Consider the following 20,366-nt stretch of genomic DNA (forward strand, 5'->3'; position numbering starts at 1 on the left):
GTATGCAGTCCTGTTGGAGCAACCAAGCGGAACTTTTACCTTCCGCTCACTGCTGCTTTCGGACAGTGGTGCATGAAGTTCATCGTGGTGACCTTGAAATACACACCTAAAGTGTACCAGTGTAGCTGGAACGATGGAGGGGAGAGGATATGCCGTCGTTCTAGGGTTGGAATCTAGGTCTGGAACCGGGTCGGGGCGGGGCGGCTGCAGCGGGGAACCCGATCCACTCGACTATCAAATATGATGTTCTCCAACAGGCGCAGCAAAGTTCACAGTATCAAATACATCGAACTATATCAAGACAACATAGTCAACATGAGTTTTGTCCCTTGTCATTGTTTTCCAGTGAAGACTTCTTCTTCTTCTTCTTCATCGTAACGAATCGACGCGGACTCCTGGGGCGAATTAGTAAATCCTGAATTCGCCTCGTTCATATGCGGAATCGTGAGCCCTACAATAATAGACTAATTAGAACAGGCATTCTGAGATATCAGACAATGACGTAGACGTAGAGGCTAAGCAATCGTCACATCTATGTTCTCAGGGGATAAACTGATCATCTCGCTATCGTTGAAAGGCGCTGAATACCGCGCAGCTGTCCGATTTCACCACAGCAGACAAGTAGCCAGAAGGTGACAAGGTCAAATTGAAGCCTCTCAGACCTTTCTCAGAGGGACGATGGTAAGACAGTTACCAAGTTACAATGTTTTTAAGCACCTTCTCGCAGCCTAAATTAACGCTCGTTTACTAGGCCACCCACATAGTAAACCTTAGTACTTTGCACTAGCCTTGGATCAGCGAAGAGGCTCCATACTAAAGTCTTATGAGCAATATATAAGAAGTAAAAAGTATCGTAATGATAAAGGAATTAATCTATATTATTTCTTTCTCTCTTCTAAATCGAGTCCCTCATAATGTCTTTGTATTTCCACAAAAGGAGAACCAGTTTGAATAACCATCTAAAAGCTAAGTCAACAGGTGAGACGTATAATAACATAATTAATTTGAAAAACTGTCAAGGGTTGGTAACACAAGGCTACCTAGGCCAAACTGACTAGAGGGTGAATTGAGTGAGTCTTGGATATATTTGCTTTGTTTTCTAAAGCAAAAGGAAAGAAAGAAAGGATACATATATACAAGAGATACCAGGCCATCTGAAAGGAAAATCTCGAGGATGTGAACTGGTTTGATATAGATCTTGAAAGTAACCGAACAAAATATTACTCGAAGATTTAGGACGCTGGTATTGTAACATGGGATATCTAAATATTGGATTACCCAGGAGGAAGCCTAAGATATAAGATCCCTGAATCGGTAGGTTGATAGAACTGTATACACTAGTCATGCTGACTGGGTAACAACGTATATATTCACTCTGCCATTCGAGTCCTAGTGTTTTCCCTAGGTCTTACCCCGCAGAATCGACCCCCAACTTTCTTCATTATCCCCCCTTTGTATCTCCTCCCCTCACTTCTCCCCACATCCACGCTCATCTCCAAACGATCCTCCCATCCACAAACTTAGTCTCTCTCTATTATCATCTTCGAATCCTCAACAATGGCCAGTTTCATCAAAGAGCGCGACGTTAGTATAATCCCAAGCTCCTCAACGTAAGATCTCAACTAACAGGAAGCCAAAGTTCGGTCCAGTTCCCATCTTCGCAGATGCTCTTGGCGAATTCTATCTCAACGAACTTACTGCGATTGAAGAACAGTACCACAAGCTCCCCGATGTAGTTCTGCTGGATGCTAAGTTCAAAACGAGCTCCCTATGGCTGTCAGTGGCCCTATGCTATTCAAATGATCGAATACTGATAACGTTCTGGGACTAGCACACTGCCACTGAACGGACCACCAAGGAGGAGAGAAAGACCGCATTTGCAAATATGCTTAGAGTGGCACGGGTTCCCCGCTGGACCCGACCCGAACCCGCCCCAACCCGGCTCCGGGTCGGGGGCGGGGAACCCGAGCGGGTTTTTCTTAGTATTACAATATCGATTTTCTAGATTTTTTCTAGATTTTTATATAGATCTAGAGCTTAAACAGTTTTTATACTAGAATTATTTAGGTAAGGTCTATGATTAATAAGCGACACCTTACCTAATAAGGTTTAGGCTAAGTTTGGCGGGGAACCCGCGGGTCGGGGAGGCCTAAACCTAGCGGGTTTTGGGTCGGGTGCGGGGAGACCTATCAAAAACCCGACCCGCGTGCAACTCTACTACTAGATAAGATTACAAGTAGCGGTATATTATAAGAGGTAGAGAGTTACCGACTTTCTATAGGTCTGGGGGGTAGCTATGGTCTTTATATATATATTGGGTCAGGCAGCTCTTTTAGTGGATCTACAGGGTTCTCCTACACCCGGTAGCTCTCCTACATAGCAGTACATCGTAGCCACGATCACAAAGTACTTATACATTACTTTTCTAGTACCTCTCAAGCCAGTCTTCAAAGAGTTGCTACTACTAATTTATTTAAATAATCCCAGAGTACTGAGGTACAGAGACTAGAGAAGAAGTTAAAAATTAAGAAACTTAAAACTGAATTACTTACAAAACAGATTAAAATCAGAAAGAAAGAGCAAGAGTTATATAAATTAGAGTTAGAAAATAAAGACTAGTTCATTATTAATCAGTTTCCAAGTAGTTTAGAAGTAGTTACGAAGTAGTTACGAAGTAGTTCTATTAGTATTATTTACCTGTATAGATATATATATAGTTATATTATATACACTATGTTGTGCCTAAAAGCACCGAGAGTATTGTAGAGGAAGTTGTTTTGTTCATTCATCTATCTAAGCAACCGATAAGCGGCCGCCATACCGCCTTTCCTACCGCTTTCGGCAGAATACATGAAAGCCACAACACACTACATTGTCACACTACTCAGCAAAATTAGTTATAGAATTATTCGAATTATTAATTTTTATTACTTAATAAGTACTTTACAAGCAGTTAAACTACTATAGAAAGCCTACCAAGTAGTTTCTAAGTAGCTTTGATACACTGTTTTCTTTTATAAAATATTTTGTACAGACAGATAGTAAAGGTATTGAAAATAAAAAAGTGGAAAGAAAAATACAAGTATATCATAGACGTGGAGTTTAGGGCACGGGCCATATTCCACCTGCCCAGCTGCCTGAGGCAGACTAGCGCGTCGAACCCAACTAGGTGTAACGTTCTTGGTGGTAGACGGATCAGGTCCTTGCAGAAACTTTGCATTGCATAAACGCGCGTGCTACTCTGTACACTCAGATCCAGGAGCTCTGCCTACTAGTCAGGGATCCTGAGTTACAGAGTCTTAGGACAATTCGATATCTTGTCTGAGAGAGCTATCACACGTGACCCGCACGTTGTTTAACTAACATAACGTAATCCACGGCCGAGCCGGCAGGTTTTCAAACTATCTACCAGTATTTGAAGCTTTTCAACAACAAACGCCATTAAATTTGACTTATTAAAAATATAGAAAAATCGCTATATATTAGGACAATTTTGAATAGTATGTCTGATGATCCCACAGCCGCTGCAGTATTGAGGAGCCCGTCGTCGAGGCACAGGTGTAGGTTGCTCAGGCTGTTCATTAAACTGTGTATTAAGCTGCTGAACGCGATTGTCTTCTTCCTATACTATTAAAAGGCTATTGTTCCCTATTATAGCGCGTTTCCTAGCTTTTTTCTTATATTTCTGCTTATTCTCAGCTTGTACAGCCTTGATTTCTTGTTGTAAGAGAAGATTGGTATATATAGCCATTTGCGCAACTTTTTGAAGGTGTCAAATATAAGCAATTGGACTGCTAGAGAGCTTCTGTTTTCTATTAAGACTGTTTTATAGACTGCGTACTTTCCGATCTAGCTGGCGAGTATTCTGCGGAGTCTGAAAAGTAGAAGATATTGAGCCTTCAGCTAATGGTGGTGTTGGTATATGTAGTTGAAACGTGAGCTTGGAAAGAACATATTCTTAATTAAATAGCTTAAGCCTTGCTCCTGCAAAACCACTGCAGATCTTTACTGAAGTAGCTACTTTAGTATATATATCGGAATATAAAGATAGGAAGTCTTCTTTATTAATATAATTGTTGCCGGCAACCATATATTCTTCAAGAAGCTTTCTATACACGCTATTAAGCGGGCCAAAAATACCTATATCAAGCGGTTGGAGAAGCTGTGAAGCATGAGCAGGCATACAGAGACATATTATTATATTCTGTCCACAAAAATTATTAAATCAGCAGTTAAATGACTGCTATGGCCATCAAGAATAAGTAGTCACTTAGTACCAGTCATAAAACGGTTATAAAATAGTTCAAAGATATCCTTTAGCCTTTTAAAACCAATTTTATTGGTTGTCCAGCTATTTTGACTAGTTGTAATCTACCGGTCTTTAATAAGCTTAGGCTCTTGAAACCAGGCAGCTTGTTGATAGCTTGCCTTCAGTATAGTAACTGGTGGAATAGATATATCTCTTGAACTGACTACTTTAATAACTGTAACCTATTTACAATTGCCCTAAATTATTCTGTGTGGTCGCTCACTGCGCTTAACTACAGTAATTACTTTGGAAGTAGAGCAGAGTCCCATTGCAAAGCCAGTCTCGTCAAAGTTCCAGATATCACCTTTATATATACCATGTTCTTGAATAGCTGCTTGTACAGTCTGGAACCAGGGTATTATAACCTTTAGATCATCTTGTTTTGCGCGTTGATATGTCATTCGTCTTGTATATTGTGTACATAGCTCAGGATGGCGTTTAACAGATTTATAAGACCGGTTGATTCCAAGAGTTGGTGTTCCTGAATCTACCTTACGTTATCGGCTTCAAGGCCATACTGCACGATCGAAAACAAGCGCCAATAGTCACAAACTGACTGAGTTCGAAGAAGAATCACTTAAAAAGCGATTATTAGATACAGATAAGCGAGGATTTTCAATTCGACCCGAGTTTCTATGTGGAATGGCTCAAGTACTATACTATAATTGTTTACAAAATTCTACTGCAAATATCTCAGCAGCTTGTAATTTTGACTTAATCTTCTGACTTTTGTAGGCAGAAATGGCCATTTCAATACGCTTTTCTTTAGTATAAGGCATTTTCTAATAAAAACGATATTTAACGCGTTGATAAATGTTGATTAGATTATTTTATGGGGGAGCGGGAAAAATTCGCAACTTGGTAGTCGATTACGTTAGTTAATTAAGTTACTAGTATGAAGGGCCTACAAAGCAGTCATGGTGGTGCCTGTTAAGATATGTGACAATACTGGCTACAGGGGATGCTCCCATCATTTATTGTTTGAAAGCATTTTGCGATCTCTTGATTGCTAACAAAAAGCAAAGCGATCGGATCATGGCTAAGGGCTTACTGTACAGTACCTTTACCGTATACAACGCGTGGGAAATCTCCCCCACACTTTGTCTTTTTTTTTTTTTTTTTTTTTTGGACAAAATACAGACAGTCCAGATACCGTGGTTCTCACATGAGCAAACCCTGAAACAAAGAATGGAAATACAAATCCGACCCAAGTTACCCTGGCGTGCATCTGACACAATCCTGCTGGTCTGGCTAGAATACGTGATCAGCACGGTCACCATCTGCATACCCCTACACCTGTCTTTGGCTCACACACAGGCCTTTACTAATGTCACCTAGGGCTTGTTTGTGTCCTTCTGGCCTTTGATCACGATCGATATCTACCGAAACTGGCGCCGTTCTGGGATGTCGACAGTTAACCGTTGTCAGTATATTGCCATTTTTTGTTTTACCAAGTATCATCGAATCCTAATGCATTAGGTATAGTATACGGACTCCTTAACCGAGAAACTGAACCTAAAAGCACACATGCAAGAGGCAGATGCACGTGAACGGCGGATAGAGTGGGGTATAGAGACCAATCCTTTACGGGAAAGGGATGTTCATTTCAGGATTCTGGTGAGGTGGTTCCTTGTCCGCGGTTAGGTTCTTGAGGCTAGATATAGCATTCTGTTTACTGTCTAGGAGGTTGTAATCGTTGTATCTACCATAAATATTGCCAATACCTATATATGTTCATCGCTTGAAAATGTGAGACACATTCAGCCCAAATTCATTGGTGAACCGCTTATCCATCTCAATTGCCTATATGACCGTGCCCTAATGTGTTAGTAGAGACAGAACCAAATACTCCTGCATACGCTAAGCATGGAAACCCCATTGCAACTAACATTAGTGAATGAACAGATTAACTAAAGATAAATTATGGTCAACAGTATGTTCCTATGTTCCTCTACTTACACAGCTTGTGCTTCTATACGATACAAGTCTTGGCACTTCTAAAGATAAAGCTGCGAATTGTATATATTTACTTTCCTATATACTCTACTGCCTACCTCCTCAAAGGTTAGATCTCTTGTCTCTGTTACAGATCTGCGGAGTCTTGGGATGACAGTCTCTCGCTCATGTTGTGTCAGATGGAGAACGCATAGCTCACGACCTGTAAGCTTCTAAATGACATGGTGAGCCTTTGTCTAGACGCCCCTATTAAAAACCAGAGCAGGTAATATCGGAGCATCATTATGGTGTGTTTGAGAGAAATAGCATTGAACATATGGAGATAGTGCCAAGCTTAGAGAACATTTGTAGGTATTGCGGGGTTGTTGGAGAAACCGTTCTAGACTAAGAGGGGAAAAGCGATCTAAAATACGATCACATAATAGTTGCGGGGAATGGTAAATTCAGCAAGGACATAGAAATACTTCCCCCCTCATCTCTTTCATTTATCTCGCCAACATCTGCAGATTACACAGATTGACCAAGTACCTTCATATTCCCAATTGCCCGTATATTTGTCTTTTCGTGGTAAACAATGTCTCGTCCGACTCTCGATCATATAGTGATTCTCATCCCTCATGACGATCTCCTCACTCTATCCGACCGCCTCCAACCTTACTTTGTTATAGCGCCAGGCGGAACCCATGCCGATGGACTGACCTCGAATAAATTGATTCTCCTCCCGGATGGAGTGTACATCGAATTCATCGCCTTCGCCAAGGATGCCGATCCCGAGCAACGCAGAAAGCATCGCTGGGGAAATTTAAAGGAAAACACGATCATCGACTGGGCCCTCACATTGCCGAGCGAGAGCGACTTTGCTGCCGTCCAGCAGCGAGTTCTCGACTCGAGTGCTGGCTTTTCCTACCAAGACCCGATTCCTGGAGGCCGAAAGAGGGAGGACGGAGTCAGCTTGGAATGGGCCATCAGCGCTGCGAGCGATACCCAAGGCAGTGCAATCATCCCAGGGCATTTGCCGTTTTGGTGCTTCGACAGGACCCCTCGGCACTTGCGGGTGCCCTACCAGGAGCAATTCGAACTGACCCAGCATCCCAGTGGGGTGTTAGGAATATCTTCGGTCTCTGTGTCTGTTCCGGAGGCACGGGTTTCCGATCTATCGACGGTATATGATGCGATCTACCCCTCCGACGGTTCAACGGGGTTGGCGCCTCGAAACTGGCATTATGAGGTTCCCGCGGGATTGCAAGAAGGAAGGCACACTATCTCGCTGTCTGCAAATGAAGGGGAAGCAGCGGTCACACTCACCTTGTATGGGGAAATGCAATGGCAAGTTGAACTTCTGCCAGGGCTTACAGTTACGGTAGAGAGAATATAGATATGTTCCTCATTTGTGTGATGTGTACGTTGGGAATAGAATTCATAGCAAAATAAGAGACGACACGCACGTGTCCGCCAAGAAGAAGACAGCCATGCCGCCAGCTTCGGCTCTTTAGGTACCCGAGAGTCGTAGAAACTTACATTCGTACGAATTCCAAGTTGGATTTGCTCAATACCAACGCAAGCACCGTGAGGTATAGCTAGAGTCGAAACCAGTTTAACCACTCGCCAGTCTTCAGTGTTTCCTGAGCCGCAATGCCAATTAATACTTATTTATACACCTAAGGAAATGATATTCATTTAAAAGACGGAAGTGAACCTATACACCTGTCACCTCCTCGCCCGACCATGACATTCCGCCCTTCGATTAGTAGTGCACAGACAAATAAAAGGGAACTATGTAAACAAGCATTCACAAGTAACTATTATAGGACGGACCAATTTATTAATCAGTGTTAAATGATTCAAACCCCAAAAAAGTTGGCGTCAATTCAGTGTAAGAGGAATACTGTACTATTGCCAATTATTGGATGATCATGCAATATTCAATGCATTAAGTGTGTTGTAGTCACGCCACCGTCACCTGACTATTTGTCGTGAGTTGAACAATAGAACTGTTAGGGTTATCGATCGCTTATATTAAAAGTAGACCCGGTACTATAGACTCAGCAAGTCTCATCCTATAAATTGTGGTGTAGGGGGCAAATTATTGCTATTATTGACAACTTACCATACTAAATCGGTAGGTAAATGGTGTTACGACTCTGTTGAAGTTGGATATAGATGCACAAGCTTATATCACCCGTATCGTGTAACTATAGCAGAGCAGAAACAAAAACATGAATAAATATGATATCAAGCTGATAAGGGTAGTTTTGTCATGCTTTCCGCTAATAATGGAACCAGTACCCGCCTGTCTTTTAATAATATAAACTATGGGGCGAAGCAAAGAAAATATAGCGGTGTGCAACCGGCTAGTTTGCGAAGTGTGCAGTATGCTCTGCTGTAGATCACTAGCAGTGAAACCCATAGAGTTCACTAGTTTCGTTAGAATAGTCCTATATGTATAGAGCAAATAATACTATTTTCCACTCATCTAAGCGGAATATAAAGCGCAAGCATATATCCCTATAAATGACACTCTACACAGGCAGCTTGAAAACTTCATCTTCTCTTTTTCACTTTCCCTCCTCTCTTCTACACGCAGAATACGGTTCCGCATAGCTTGCCACACATCGAAAATTCTTCAAATATGCGGCTTTCATTGGTCATCATTGCCTTCTTTTATGGCGCCGTAATGGCAGCCCCGATTGAGAACGGTCCGGGTACGAATCAAGTGAAACCTGATGGTCCAACGGGAGGTATTGGCCAAGCTTTTGGTAACGCTGCTTCGAGTGTTGGAAAAGGCTTTGGTGCCGCCGCTTCGGGTGTTGGCGAAGGTATTGGTTCCGCTGCTAATTAAAGACATGGAAGGGCTTCTCGGTTGGTAATATGTGAGTGGCTTTACTTTTTACTGTGTCTTGTTAATTCTTTTTTTTTTTTTTTTTTTTTTTACCTGCGCTCCGAGAGTTTCCCATATATCTGCCAAATTCCAATAGTGATGTTAAGATTAACCATACGTGGTATACTCATTAGGCTTGGTATTATAGAATTGTTTGGCGACGGGGATATGGTTGTGGGAAAGGATCCAGTTAGAAGCTCTAGTTGGGATAACTAGAGAAGTGGATGGTGGCGCCACCAATTTCCGGAAGTACTGTATACTCAGCTTCCACTGCCGTTGAAACGGTCTTCAGGTTGAAATTTGTACATTAATGCCATCATATATACTTCGTCCACCCGGAGCGCTGGGAACCAAGCCCAGTAGATTTTGGCATTGGGAGGAAGACGCTGCCTTTGGTATTCTTGCTAGACATTCAATGTATTAGATTCGTAGTTCTCGATTGAATTCAAGCGGAATAAATTAACCTTTCTCTCAAGCTAGCAACAGGAGTCTTGTTCGTCAGTGTTATAGTCTCTGAAAATAATACTTATTGGCGCTATCGATCTAGAATTGTACGTGCATCACGTTTATACAACCCCCCTCCAGGTGGCCATTCCATAGCCCGTCACATTAGCGTCAGGGCCATGTGGATCTCAACAATGGGGTCATATCTCTCACTGTGTGAGTGTCTACTCCTGGTATCACCTTGAGTACATCCTCCCGAAACTTGAAGGATGGACTAAAAATAAAGATCGATATCTGGATGGGTTTTGGTCTCTTTAACTTCTATGTGGATGTTCATGCCCTTGTGAGATTCAGGTCACCCATGTATGTTTTAATTACCTCACCAGCCGGCGGGACGGACGGAGTAGTAGGATTTGGCTGATGTAGGAGGTCAAAGGTTCACCATCGGGGTTTCAACTCATCCATTAACAAAAGCCCAAGGTGTATACAATTGGCAAGGGACGCCACTCACGTTGGCTCCTGCTTATTAACCTCACGAGCCAAATAGAGAGATTGAGCTTTTCAGCTGGACATAGTTAAAAAAAATATCAGATAACTTCTGGCCTTTTGTGAAAGGGTAAATGAAATATTAAAGTGAGTACAATCAGAAACACATGGGTTTTACGCGTCACTCAAAGACCAGCATGTTGGCATTTTACCAGCTGATTGAGCTTCTTGTGTACAAGATGTCCGCCATTGAAAAAGCGCGGGACAAAGGGCGGCCAATAGCTTAGCCTCTAGGAGGATAAACACCAAGCCGGATATGGCCGGAGTCAGAGCGCAGCATGTCACAAGGGATGGTTCTCCACCCGCAGAATACGCCATGGGCTATTACCTTCCCTCTCTTTGCTGTCAAAAAGTTTTGACAGAGAAACACTGAAGATAGACAGCCATTCTCAACAATACTAACATGGTATTAGGACTCCACTCGCGGTGAGTGGTGTCCTAATACCATACTGGAAGTACCAAAACACAAAGGCTACATCGACTGTGGATTACTGTTTGACTGTCGGATTGGTCTGGCGTACCTTCCTTTGAGGCTTTAACTTTTTGCCAATTTGTAGCCGGCTTTCTCAGATCACGCAATTGTGAAAGGCTATTGGTGGTAACTGAAATGTAACACATTGGTGCCTAACGCAATAATATCAAGCAAACGTTATCTGAACAAATGGGGGGGGAGCATAGGTATCCTGTAAAACGTACATCAGTTTAATATCCTCAGCGCATATAGAGCTCGCCACGATGCCTAATTCTTCATCGTAGCCTTCAATCCCATATCTCGCTTTTATCGGCGTTGGCGGAATATGGAGGGATCGATCATTCTCCCAGTGAGAAGCCTTTGAGCAAAGACACGGCCGAGTCAATCCAAGGATCAGACTGTAGTAAATTTGGGATACACGTCTTCATTGCCGGGGGGTTAAGATCCCGGATGTTCTCAAAAGGAAAGAACAAACACAGGACAATAAATAATCTCTGCCTATTGGTGGGGAGTGATGACCGGGGACAATGTTCAGTTTGGACCTCTTGAGTTGTGATATATGATAGAAGCGGTGCTCTATTTCCTTTATATTTATCGGGTAAGCCTAAATATCCCTAGTCTGGATATTGCTTCACTTTTAGTAGAACACAGCTGGAGGTTATTCATTGTACTCTTCTATGTATCTTAGAAGATGTCTAACTGAGTATCTCCCCCCTCGAAGTAAACCGCCAACGGACGATTAGACGGTGTGAACCCCACATTCCAGACAGCATCTGCTCCTGTCAGAAGGGCCTTAGTCGCTCCAGATTCATGATTGACTAAATACACCGAGCCATTAGTGTTCCCAATGAGAATATTTTCGTCATCTGCTACCAACGAAATGACACTTCCGCCTTTCTCTTCAGATATAGTCCGACCCGACGCTTTATCCAAAGACCACACTTTCACCAAGCCAGAACTATCCGCAGCGATAAGAGTATCCTCTCGTAAGAGTAACCGGCTGACAACCCCACTGTGGCCCGAAAGAGCTCCTAGACAAGCTCTAGGAACGTGGTTAGTCGACTATCGTGGAGCAAATAGATAGCAAAAAACAAACCCTGAGCGGGGATCCCAAACCCGGATAGTTGAATCCAAACTGCCTGTGACGATACGAGATCCATTAAAACATAAATCATACAAAGCCCCCGTATGACCTTTGAGCACATGGAGACATTGCCCGGTGTGAATATCCCAGACCCGCGCTTCCCCGTCATAACCTCCTGAAACGAGCACCCCGCCGTGCATTTTGAGGCATCGCACTGTCTTTGTGTGCCCTTTTAGAATCAACTTTGGATTGGTTGCATCAGAGTCCAAGTCCCAAATGCAGATGGTCGAGTCGCGACTACCGGAGATAAGCGTGGTATCATCTACTATCAGGAGGCTGCGGACAGTTGCAGTATGACCCTTCAGTGAGCGCATGACCGACCTAGAACAAATTAGCAAGTTTTATCCAGGATTGCTCGGCTCGAAGTTAGTCACTTTGTCTCTATGTTCCATATCCGGAGCTCCCCCTCTGTTCCACCCGTTATTAAGAGATTCTTATCTTCGCGTAAGGCGAGAGACCAAGTGATATTCCCCTTCTCTTGCAGTGTGGTTAGGGAGTTATCAGCAAAGTTGAATATGTATAGAGCAGATTCTTTTGCGATCACGAAGTACGTAGTTCCCATCTCGCACGCTGTCACAGCCAGGCCATCGCGCGGAAAGGTCTTGTGGATGGTGGGCTCGCAAGCCTCGGTTGGAATGCTGGAAGCCATGACGGGTCGAAATAAGAATGGTTGATTTCTATACTGCCGCAAATAGACTAAGGGGATATCATAATTATAATAACTGCGGGCGAACAAGAATAAATAGACGGGGTCCAGAAGGATGCCTTGGGGCCAAACTCAGCCTCAATCTCACGCTGACACCGGTGGGGCCACCATTGCAGATCTTTGAAACTTTAGGTTAAATAAACCAGGATGACATTCCTTTAGAATTTGCTTGAAACCTGTTTTGAAACTACCCTTATAGGCCGCAACTCTCAGATCTCCTTGACACCAGGAAGCCGGCACACCAATGAGCCGGATATATCTATCAACCGATGAATGGCAATGATATTTCTGATCATTCTGACTCGTTTAGATACAACGACAACTACCCAGGACTATGATACTATCATAAGTTTAAACTGCTAGATTTGCTCTGCGTATCATTCGTTATGGAATTCAAGAGGTGCTGCGACCTGAGTACGACTTCATTAAAGTAGGAGTTATTCATTATTATATGTCTATTAGGCCATTCACAGATAAAGCCTCAAGCCAGCCTCAACTAAAACACAATGTAGAAAGATATCGCCCCAAAAGCAGCCGTTGAAGACCCGGAACTGTTGCCATGGATTTAAGAAGCACAAACTCCGACAAGACTCTTTTTCAACCATTCTACGCTCTTACTATCACAACCCTGAACTTGACAATGGAAAGTCCCTCTCGCCTTGAGACTCATAGTAGTGCTGATGTGCTGTAGGAACGTGCTTATATGTAATAGCTCGATTTCCTGGCCGCAAGACATATCGAAAATAATTTCCTCAATCTCATGCTTCTTCGGAATAGCCTTACAGGCAGTTCTCCACCTCTTTTCAAGTATAGACATGTTCGGCCCTTTAATAGAGCCGTATTTCTCTTCCAGAGTCAACTGTTTTGACGAAATGGGACGTAGGATCCTGAGACGTAGTTTGCGCATCCCATTGCGTGTCTCCACATTTTCAGGAATGGTATTTTCGAAAATTTTCTTTAGTTCATTGGGATCTCGAAAGACGAAGACATGCGTTGACAGGGCTTGTCGAATATCATCTAATGGTATCTCCGTGGTGGCTGAAATGACTGGGTCGACGTTAAAGCACGCAACGTTTCCAAGACTGTTGATGGTGATGAGCACTTCGGTAGCCATATTGTATTGGTAGGGTGGAGAACTAACAGTGCTCGTTAAGTCGGCCGTCCACTAGATAAGTATTAGATAGTGTGGTACTTAAGTCTGATCGAAGGGAACATGACCTGGTATATGTGGACAGCCAGGGCTCTACATTGAAGACATATGGTGGGTAGAGAAGGGCGGGACCCAACTGAGGAACCAGAGAAGATTGACTAAGACATTGAACCACTATACAATCTACAGTATGATTGTAACTAGTGCATATATGGATGGGTATATGGATGATGATCAGTGACGTATCGCAAGGGGAGAAGAGAGGGGAAGGGAGTTCACCTTTTTTACGTTGGTTTGCCGGGCTCCTTATTCATGCCTCAAAGTGATTACTGGGAATATGTTAACAACTAGGACAGATGTCTATGATTTCGCATTTGCATGTTATTAGCTGGAGCTCCTTCCGTCTACTATAGTAATCCCGAACAGGACTCATATTGGCTGCTCTATCTATCGCTATGCAGGGGGGCATGCTTTCTAGTCTATGCAGGTGCTGCACTGGTTCTGCTTCGTGTAACTCCACACGATGTTTCAACTGAATCAGAGCGACAGACAGGAGGCAATACTCTTGACGAGGCTCAAATACTTCCGGGCCCCGCTTCCTACTGGTCCGAGCCAGATATGTAACAGTTAAGATCTGCCTTTGAACCTTGGCTAAATAGACTAGTAGAGTTAAAGATATGAATAGATCGATGATATATGGATGGATGAGATACAGCAAAGTCAGGACCAGTTCATCCTTACGATGTATGTTTAATAAATTGTTGTAGACAGACAATTATGTATATATTTCATAGAGCTGAGTTGCACACCACCTCAAGGACGTCTGTGGTCGTGTCAGCTGTCGCGTGTGCGAGGCGCACTGCTTTCTCTTCCGCTTGATACGCATTGATGACCCTTGTTTCTTCAAGAAGCAATTTCACAACATTGACGTGTCCATTTCGTATGGCGAACTCCAAAGGTCCCGAGTTATTCTCGTCCTCCAACACTGGATTAATATCGTTTCGGTCGAGTAAGATGCGCACTACCTGGTCATGTCCATTTTTGGCTGCGACAGACAGGGGTGTCTCACCGCATACATCTTGAGCATTGAGGTCAAGGCTGTCCTTCGCAAGTAAGAACATGACAACGCCATGGTGTCCATTTCTGGCCGCATGGTGAAGTGGTGTTCGGCCGCTTTTATCCCTGGAGTTAACCCGTATGCAGTCGTGGCTTAATATCGAACTCAGGATTTTTTCTTCTCCTTCTCCAGAGGCCCATGCCAGTGGGGTTTGGCCGAGTCGGTTTGGATAGTCTAACTCAATCCCTCCTGTCTCAAGTAGTAATCGAGTTACGTGGAGGTGGCGTTTATCAATCGATAGCCAAAGCAAGGATCGGCCGGGTGCATTTGTAAAGCGCAGATTGAAGTGCTCGGTTTCGAGCAGCACTTTGACTATGTTGGCATCGCCAATTTCCACGGCTTCCCACAAGATACTTTGACCATGGCGATTCCGGTAATCGGAGCAATTTACTCCCCGTGCGATGAGGGCCTTTAGAGCCGCCGAAGACCCAGAGTTGACCGCCGGAAGAAGAAAGCCAAGTCCCCCATTTTGGAATGACTCGAAACTAACATGACGATTGGCAACTAGGGCTACAATAGCCTTTTCACTCTTTCTAATAAATGCTTCCAAGAGGAGTCTCTCTGGCCCTGGGTACTGATTTGTGAAGTCCGTACAGGTGAGGAGTTCATGAATGGATGAGTGCGCATTTCTCGTCGCCAAAGCCAATGGTGTGCAACCATTATCATCCAGCGAGTTGGGATCAGCATCATGAGCCAGCAACAGCTTCACCATATCGGTATGGCCCTTCTGTGCAGCAACATGAAGTGGTGTACGGCTATGGTTATTCACAGAGTTAGGGTCAGCTTTATGAGCAATTAGCAATTTCGCAACATCGGTGTTCCCCTTCTTTGCAGCCACGTGAAGTGGTGTGCAGCCATGGTCATCCACAGCGGAAGGATCAGCGTTATGTTCAAGTAACAGCTCCACAACATTGGTGTTTGGCTTCTCTGCAGCAATATGAAGTGGTGTGCGGCCATGATTATCCAAAGAGGGAGGATCAGCATTATAAGCGATCAATAGCTTCACAATATCGGTATCTCCATGCAGAGCAGCCATTTGAAGTGGTGTGCAGCCATAATTATCCGAAGCGTAAGGATCAGCATTATGAGAAATCAGTAGCTTCACAATGCTGGCGTTTCCCTTCTGTGCAGCAATGAGAAGTGGCGTGTAGCCCCACCTGTTCCTATGGTTGGTACTCAAATTACGGTCACAGAGAAGCTGCACAACCTGCTCGTGTTTATTACGCACAGCAGCAAATAAAGGTGTCTCGCCCCGAAAGTCCTCTGCTTCAATATTGACCCCTTCTGAGATTAGTAACTGTGTAATCTCATCACTTCCACGCTCTGCTGCTAAAAATATTGCATTTTTCCCTTCGTCATCTTGATGGTTTCGGTTGACTGAGGGTATGGTGAGTAAGAGCTCCACGGCATCATTACATCCCCAGCTTGCTGCATGAAGCAATGGTGTCCGGTGCCTTTGATCCACTGCATCTGGATTAGCACCTTTTCGAAGTAGCAGTTCCATCACTCCACGATGGTTGTTTCTAGCTGCATAGCTAAAGAGTGTTCTGCCATCCCTTGTCCATGAATCGATGCTTACAAAATGGTACCCCAGGAATAGATTCACAATCTGTGTATAACCTACTTCCGCTGCTACTGATAATGGCGTGTGGCCTTGGTTATCGCTTGTATTTGGATCAGCGCCTTTTTGGGATAATAGCCTTGCAATGCTCACACGTCCTTGCTTGGCTGCCCAGAATATCGGTGTTCGGCCAAATGAATCCTTTGAGTCGAAATTATGACCTTTAATCAATCCTTCAACAACTGCATGCAAGCCATGATATGTAGCAATATGCAATCCAGACCCTCGGTAATTAGGTGAGTAGGCATCAGACCCAAAGCTTGTGCTTAGCGGTAGTCCGTCTCCATGACTAGACAAAAACGCGACAACTTCCTGAACTGATGTGGTCGCACGTTGTGCATGATATACCCATTTTCTTGCAGCATAGTTATACTTGTAAGATTCCCTAGAGCAACATTGGCGGGGGTCATGCATGTGAAAGCAGATCATGCAAGGAGGGTTTTCAAAAGATAGGTATGTGATGCAAACATTCGTAATATATGCTTCCGTTTCAGAAATTAAAGGCTCTGTCTTTTCGGATTCAAAGTATTCTTGTGCAGTATAATGGATGAGGCGGAGTGTTCCACCCTCCTGGTTGTCAACAATAACGAGCCCCAGACACACAGAAAGCATGTCCTCAATCTGTGGGAAGTTTCTCTCATCGACTTCCAATTGACCGGGTTCCACGGCTAAGAGATAGCGAAGCTCATTTGCAGTCAATGGTGATTCAGCCCAGGTGATCCACAAGAGGACCTTTTTCGCAAGATTCAAATGATCAGACCCCTGGTGTCGAATCCTTTCAATAACTTGATCGTATGCCTTGGAAAGTATTGCTTCTTTCCCACCAGACACGCTATTCTGTAGGCTTCCGAGTTCTGCAAGTGCATCATCGATATCCCTCTCTGTTATCTTAAACTTGAAAGTCTCTAGGTACAGCTTCGCTAGGAGAAACCTGCTTGAGTGCATTAAAAACATATCTCTGCCTCTCTTGTGGGATATATACATACATCCCGTCGACCAATTCTATGATTCCATCTTTGACTTTCTCTTGCAGCCTCAGATTACTTCGCAGTAGTATCGAGTCAGCAAGTTTAATATTAGCGTCTAGATATCGCAACACATCGTCTTCCATGGCACGGATTTCCAGAGTAATACAATCGTTGAACTCACGGGTGATGCTCTCAATGAACCTAGATGTGACAAATATGTTTGCTTGCTGTTCTGCTCGAAGCTGGAAAAGAAGTGCAAGAAGTTCTGATCGGTCCTCGAAGCTACTACATTCATCCACAGCATCGATGACAATAAAGGTCTGCGAAAATTGGGCGATCGTTGACCATAAGAGAGTTCTAATTTCAGCAGACGATGGCCTTGTATCCCGTCTCTGATGATCGAAATGCAGCGTTTCCAACTCACTTGTGGATTCGGATTGGCCTAAAAGCTGCTTTAGCAAGCTCAACGCTGGCGCATCCCCAGCGATTCTGTCTTGTTGTTGGTAGGACAGATACATATACGCAATTCCATATTGCGGTCTTGTAGCGTATCGTGTGTGCAGGTCACGAATGACGACTGCGCTGAGAACAGTCTTCCCTGCCCCTGGCATTCCCGGACAGAATAGAATTTGTCCGCTGCTATTCAACCATTTTTGATACTCTTGTGATGCTAGAAACCATTGGCCAGTCTCAGGTTGGTGTGCTTGAAGGTTGCCATAGTGCTGTGGGCCATATTCAACATCCGTAAGCCAGTCAAGGATTCTCTTCTCCTCTTGTTTTCTTAGACCAGAGTGTATCTGTGAAACATTCTTTTGTGTAGCTGACATAGTATCTAACGCTAAATCCACGCCATCAGTATGCGTGTCGTCCGCGCTGGGGTTGGATGAACTAACTCTGATCGAGTATGTCCTTTATACGGTGGGATGATTTCACCTCCACTGGCAGAACATACTGCAGAAGCTCTTTGGCATAAGCAGCAGCCATGATTGCCGCATAGTCATGCCAGTCATCATTTTTGGTCGAGTCAGCATAATCACAGATTCCTCGTACCACAATGCATGGAAAATTATACAACAGGCCTGCTGCTTCCATTTCAACGCATAGTATCCTCCCATGAAATGTCCTGTTCAGCTCATCGCGCCGAACCTCATCTTTGATCACTTGATTCCCTGAGGCGATAAGGCCGTAGTGGATCTTTACACTTTCATTTACCTGCCTCTTCTCTGATAGTCCAGGAGCCCTCTCTATACTCTCTAGGGATGCAGAGCCTTCTCCTTCTGAAGGGCGGGTGAAACGCTTCGATAAATGGCACCATTTAGCTTTTGCCTCTTCGATGTATTGCTCCATCATGGGGCCATTGAACGGACGGCGAGCAATCAACTTGTTTACTGCAGCTAGCAAGGTATTAGGTGGGTTGTTGAGGGCACTAGTTGGGAAAAACCCAGTGCTCTCTGCCTTGCCCAAGTCGCTTTGAACAACCCCAGGGTGTCCGTTCCCAGGTGTGCCGACCACCACATCACCAAGTCGGACACCTTTCTCGAAAATGCCACCGCCAATTCCAACCATTAAGCCAAATCGAACGGACGGAAATTGCTCAAGCATTTGGGTTCCAACCACTGCGGCTGGTGTTGTGCCATATTTGCCCATGGGTAGACAAGCTATCACAATGTTGTGACCTCCGATTGACCCGAGCGTGTATATGTTTTGGTCATTTCCGCGACTGGGGAGATCTGGGTGTATATCATCCAGTATAGCCATTGCTGCAGTCAACTCTTCGGCTAGGGCACATACCCATCCAATCGTATAGTCCTCATAAGTAAGTCCCCTCTGCCGTTTAAACACCGTGGATGGTTTCGTACTATCTTCATCTTGATCTGGTATATGCCCCCTCTTCATAACGAAAGCGTAACATTCACCCCACCGTTAAATATACGAGATATGGATCCTTGACAACAGGATATAAGCTGAGAGAATGTTGCAACGGAATGATTGAAGCTTGGGCAGAAGAGAAGAGCTTTTCTTACCAAAACTCTGGATAAAGAATACAAAATTCGATGCGGATCTGACAGATGATATAGCCAATATGATACAGAAAGCCACCTCTTTACGGGGCGAGGCTGAACATGACAGACAAAACCATTGCTTTCTTGGTGTAAGCGACGTGGACGAAGGCCCAATCGCTTTCGAGACTAGGCATTTAGCCAGGCGCCTAGCCACAGTGAGGCGCCCTAATATATAATGCTATTCGCTTAGCCCAGAGGTCTGCTACGTATCTTTAGTTCTCAGGCCAATAATATCCTCTAATTTGCCGCTAATTCTCTCCAGCCTCGCTACTATGGTAAACAACCCTTGGGGCAGTGCATCATCCTTGTAATATTGCCCCAGCAACCCAACACTGCCTGTGTGGCTATGACGAGGCTGCCTAGACCAGGCCTTGGCTTCTATTCAGCAACTTACGATATCAAACCAAAGTGATCTTTTTCTTCTCACCAAGCCACAAGCCCAAGCTTTGACATGCTTCAGCCGAGCCTTTCATGCAAAAATACCCAATTCGGGCATAGGAATCAGGACCTTGGCCTGGCGGTCGTCTTACAATCAATCCGTACAGACTTTGATTTGTTTCCGTAATTTCCGTTCTGGATAAAGCGATGATTTCGCACCTATCACCCTCCCGTAGGTCATCCGTTGGATCGTCTCTAATCCACCAAAAGGAAACATCATATCCGTTAGACGATGTGTAGTCATGCAACTTGATGGGCTGGCCGGAAATGATAGGGGAACCACCAGTTCACTGTGCTTCGGCACAATAGGCTTGAAGTATCAAACTTGCCGATACGACTTGTCCATAGGGATTTGCGTCATCCACAAGATCCAATGTGAAATCTACCATGTCTGCAATTGGCTCTGTTGAATGGAGTTCTATTGATGTCATTGGTATCTGGATCTCGCAATCTATAGAGGCCCAGCTCCAAGTCGGAGTCTTGATCAGTCATCCGTCCCCCAGTGAATACCTGTCTCTTCTTTGAGGACAGCTTTCTGGATAGGAGATGACTTT

General features: G+C 44.2%; 6 protein-coding genes across 6 annotated transcripts; 3 read left to right on the plus strand and 3 right to left on the minus strand.

Annotated features, from left to right (window-relative positions):
• Positions 1-1,557: 1,557 nt before the first annotated feature.
• On the plus strand, positions 1,558-1,831 carry BDV27DRAFT_153028 (uncharacterized protein; the record flags this gene model as incomplete). The annotated part of the gene is made up of 2 exons (XM_032071699.1): positions 1,558-1,584; positions 1,640-1,831. The coding sequence occupies 2 exons, from the start codon at positions 1,558-1,560 to the stop codon at positions 1,829-1,831; spliced, it is 219 nt and encodes a 72-aa protein (XP_031932619.1).
• A 4,729-nt stretch (positions 1,832-6,560) lies between these two features.
• Positions 6,561-7,717, plus strand: BDV27DRAFT_120790 (VOC family protein). The gene has a single exon (XM_032065206.1). It carries the CDS (start codon positions 6,840-6,842, stop codon positions 7,638-7,640), a length of 801 nt encoding a protein of 266 aa, XP_031932620.1. The 5' UTR covers positions 6,561-6,839; the 3' UTR covers positions 7,641-7,717.
• A 1,032-nt stretch (positions 7,718-8,749) lies between these two features.
• BDV27DRAFT_120791 (uncharacterized protein) lies at positions 8,750-9,587 on the plus strand. Its single transcript, XM_032065207.1, has 2 exons — positions 8,750-9,135; positions 9,278-9,587. The coding sequence occupies exon 1, from the start codon at positions 8,895-8,897 to the stop codon at positions 9,102-9,104; it is 210 nt and encodes a 69-aa protein (XP_031932621.1). The 5' UTR covers positions 8,750-8,894; the 3' UTR covers positions 9,105-9,135; positions 9,278-9,587.
• A 1,702-nt stretch (positions 9,588-11,289) lies between these two features.
• On the minus strand, positions 11,290-12,444 carry BDV27DRAFT_165375 (WD40 repeat domain-containing protein; the record flags this gene model as incomplete). The annotated part of the gene is made up of 3 exons (XM_032073908.1): positions 12,124-12,444; positions 11,702-12,070; positions 11,290-11,647 (listed from the first exon to the last, which is right to left on the minus strand). The coding sequence occupies exons 1-3, from the start codon at positions 12,396-12,398 to the stop codon at positions 11,290-11,292; spliced, it is 1,002 nt and encodes a 333-aa protein (XP_031932622.1). The 5' UTR covers positions 12,399-12,444.
• Positions 12,445-13,020: 576 nt separating this feature from the next.
• On the minus strand, positions 13,021-13,569 carry BDV27DRAFT_153031 (uncharacterized protein; the record flags this gene model as incomplete). The annotated part of the gene is made up of 1 exon (XM_032071700.1): positions 13,021-13,569. The coding sequence occupies one exon, from the start codon at positions 13,567-13,569 to the stop codon at positions 13,021-13,023; it is 549 nt and encodes a 182-aa protein (XP_031932623.1).
• A 3,040-nt stretch (positions 13,570-16,609) lies between these two features.
• Positions 16,610-19,508, minus strand: BDV27DRAFT_141203 (uncharacterized protein; the record flags this gene model as incomplete). The annotated part of the gene is made up of 5 exons (XM_032069781.1): positions 16,610-16,632; positions 16,676-17,274; positions 17,330-18,149; positions 18,205-19,179; positions 19,493-19,508. The coding sequence occupies 5 exons, from the start codon at positions 19,506-19,508 to the stop codon at positions 16,610-16,612; spliced, it is 2,433 nt and encodes an 810-aa protein (XP_031932624.1).
• Positions 19,509-20,366: the final 858 nt, after the last annotated feature.

Source organism: Aspergillus caelatus (assembly GCF_009193585.1).
Source record: "Aspergillus caelatus strain CBS 763.97 unplaced genomic scaffold BDV27scaffold_11, whole genome shotgun sequence".
NCBI classification, from domain to species: domain Eukaryota; kingdom Fungi; phylum Ascomycota; class Eurotiomycetes; order Eurotiales; family Aspergillaceae; genus Aspergillus; species Aspergillus caelatus.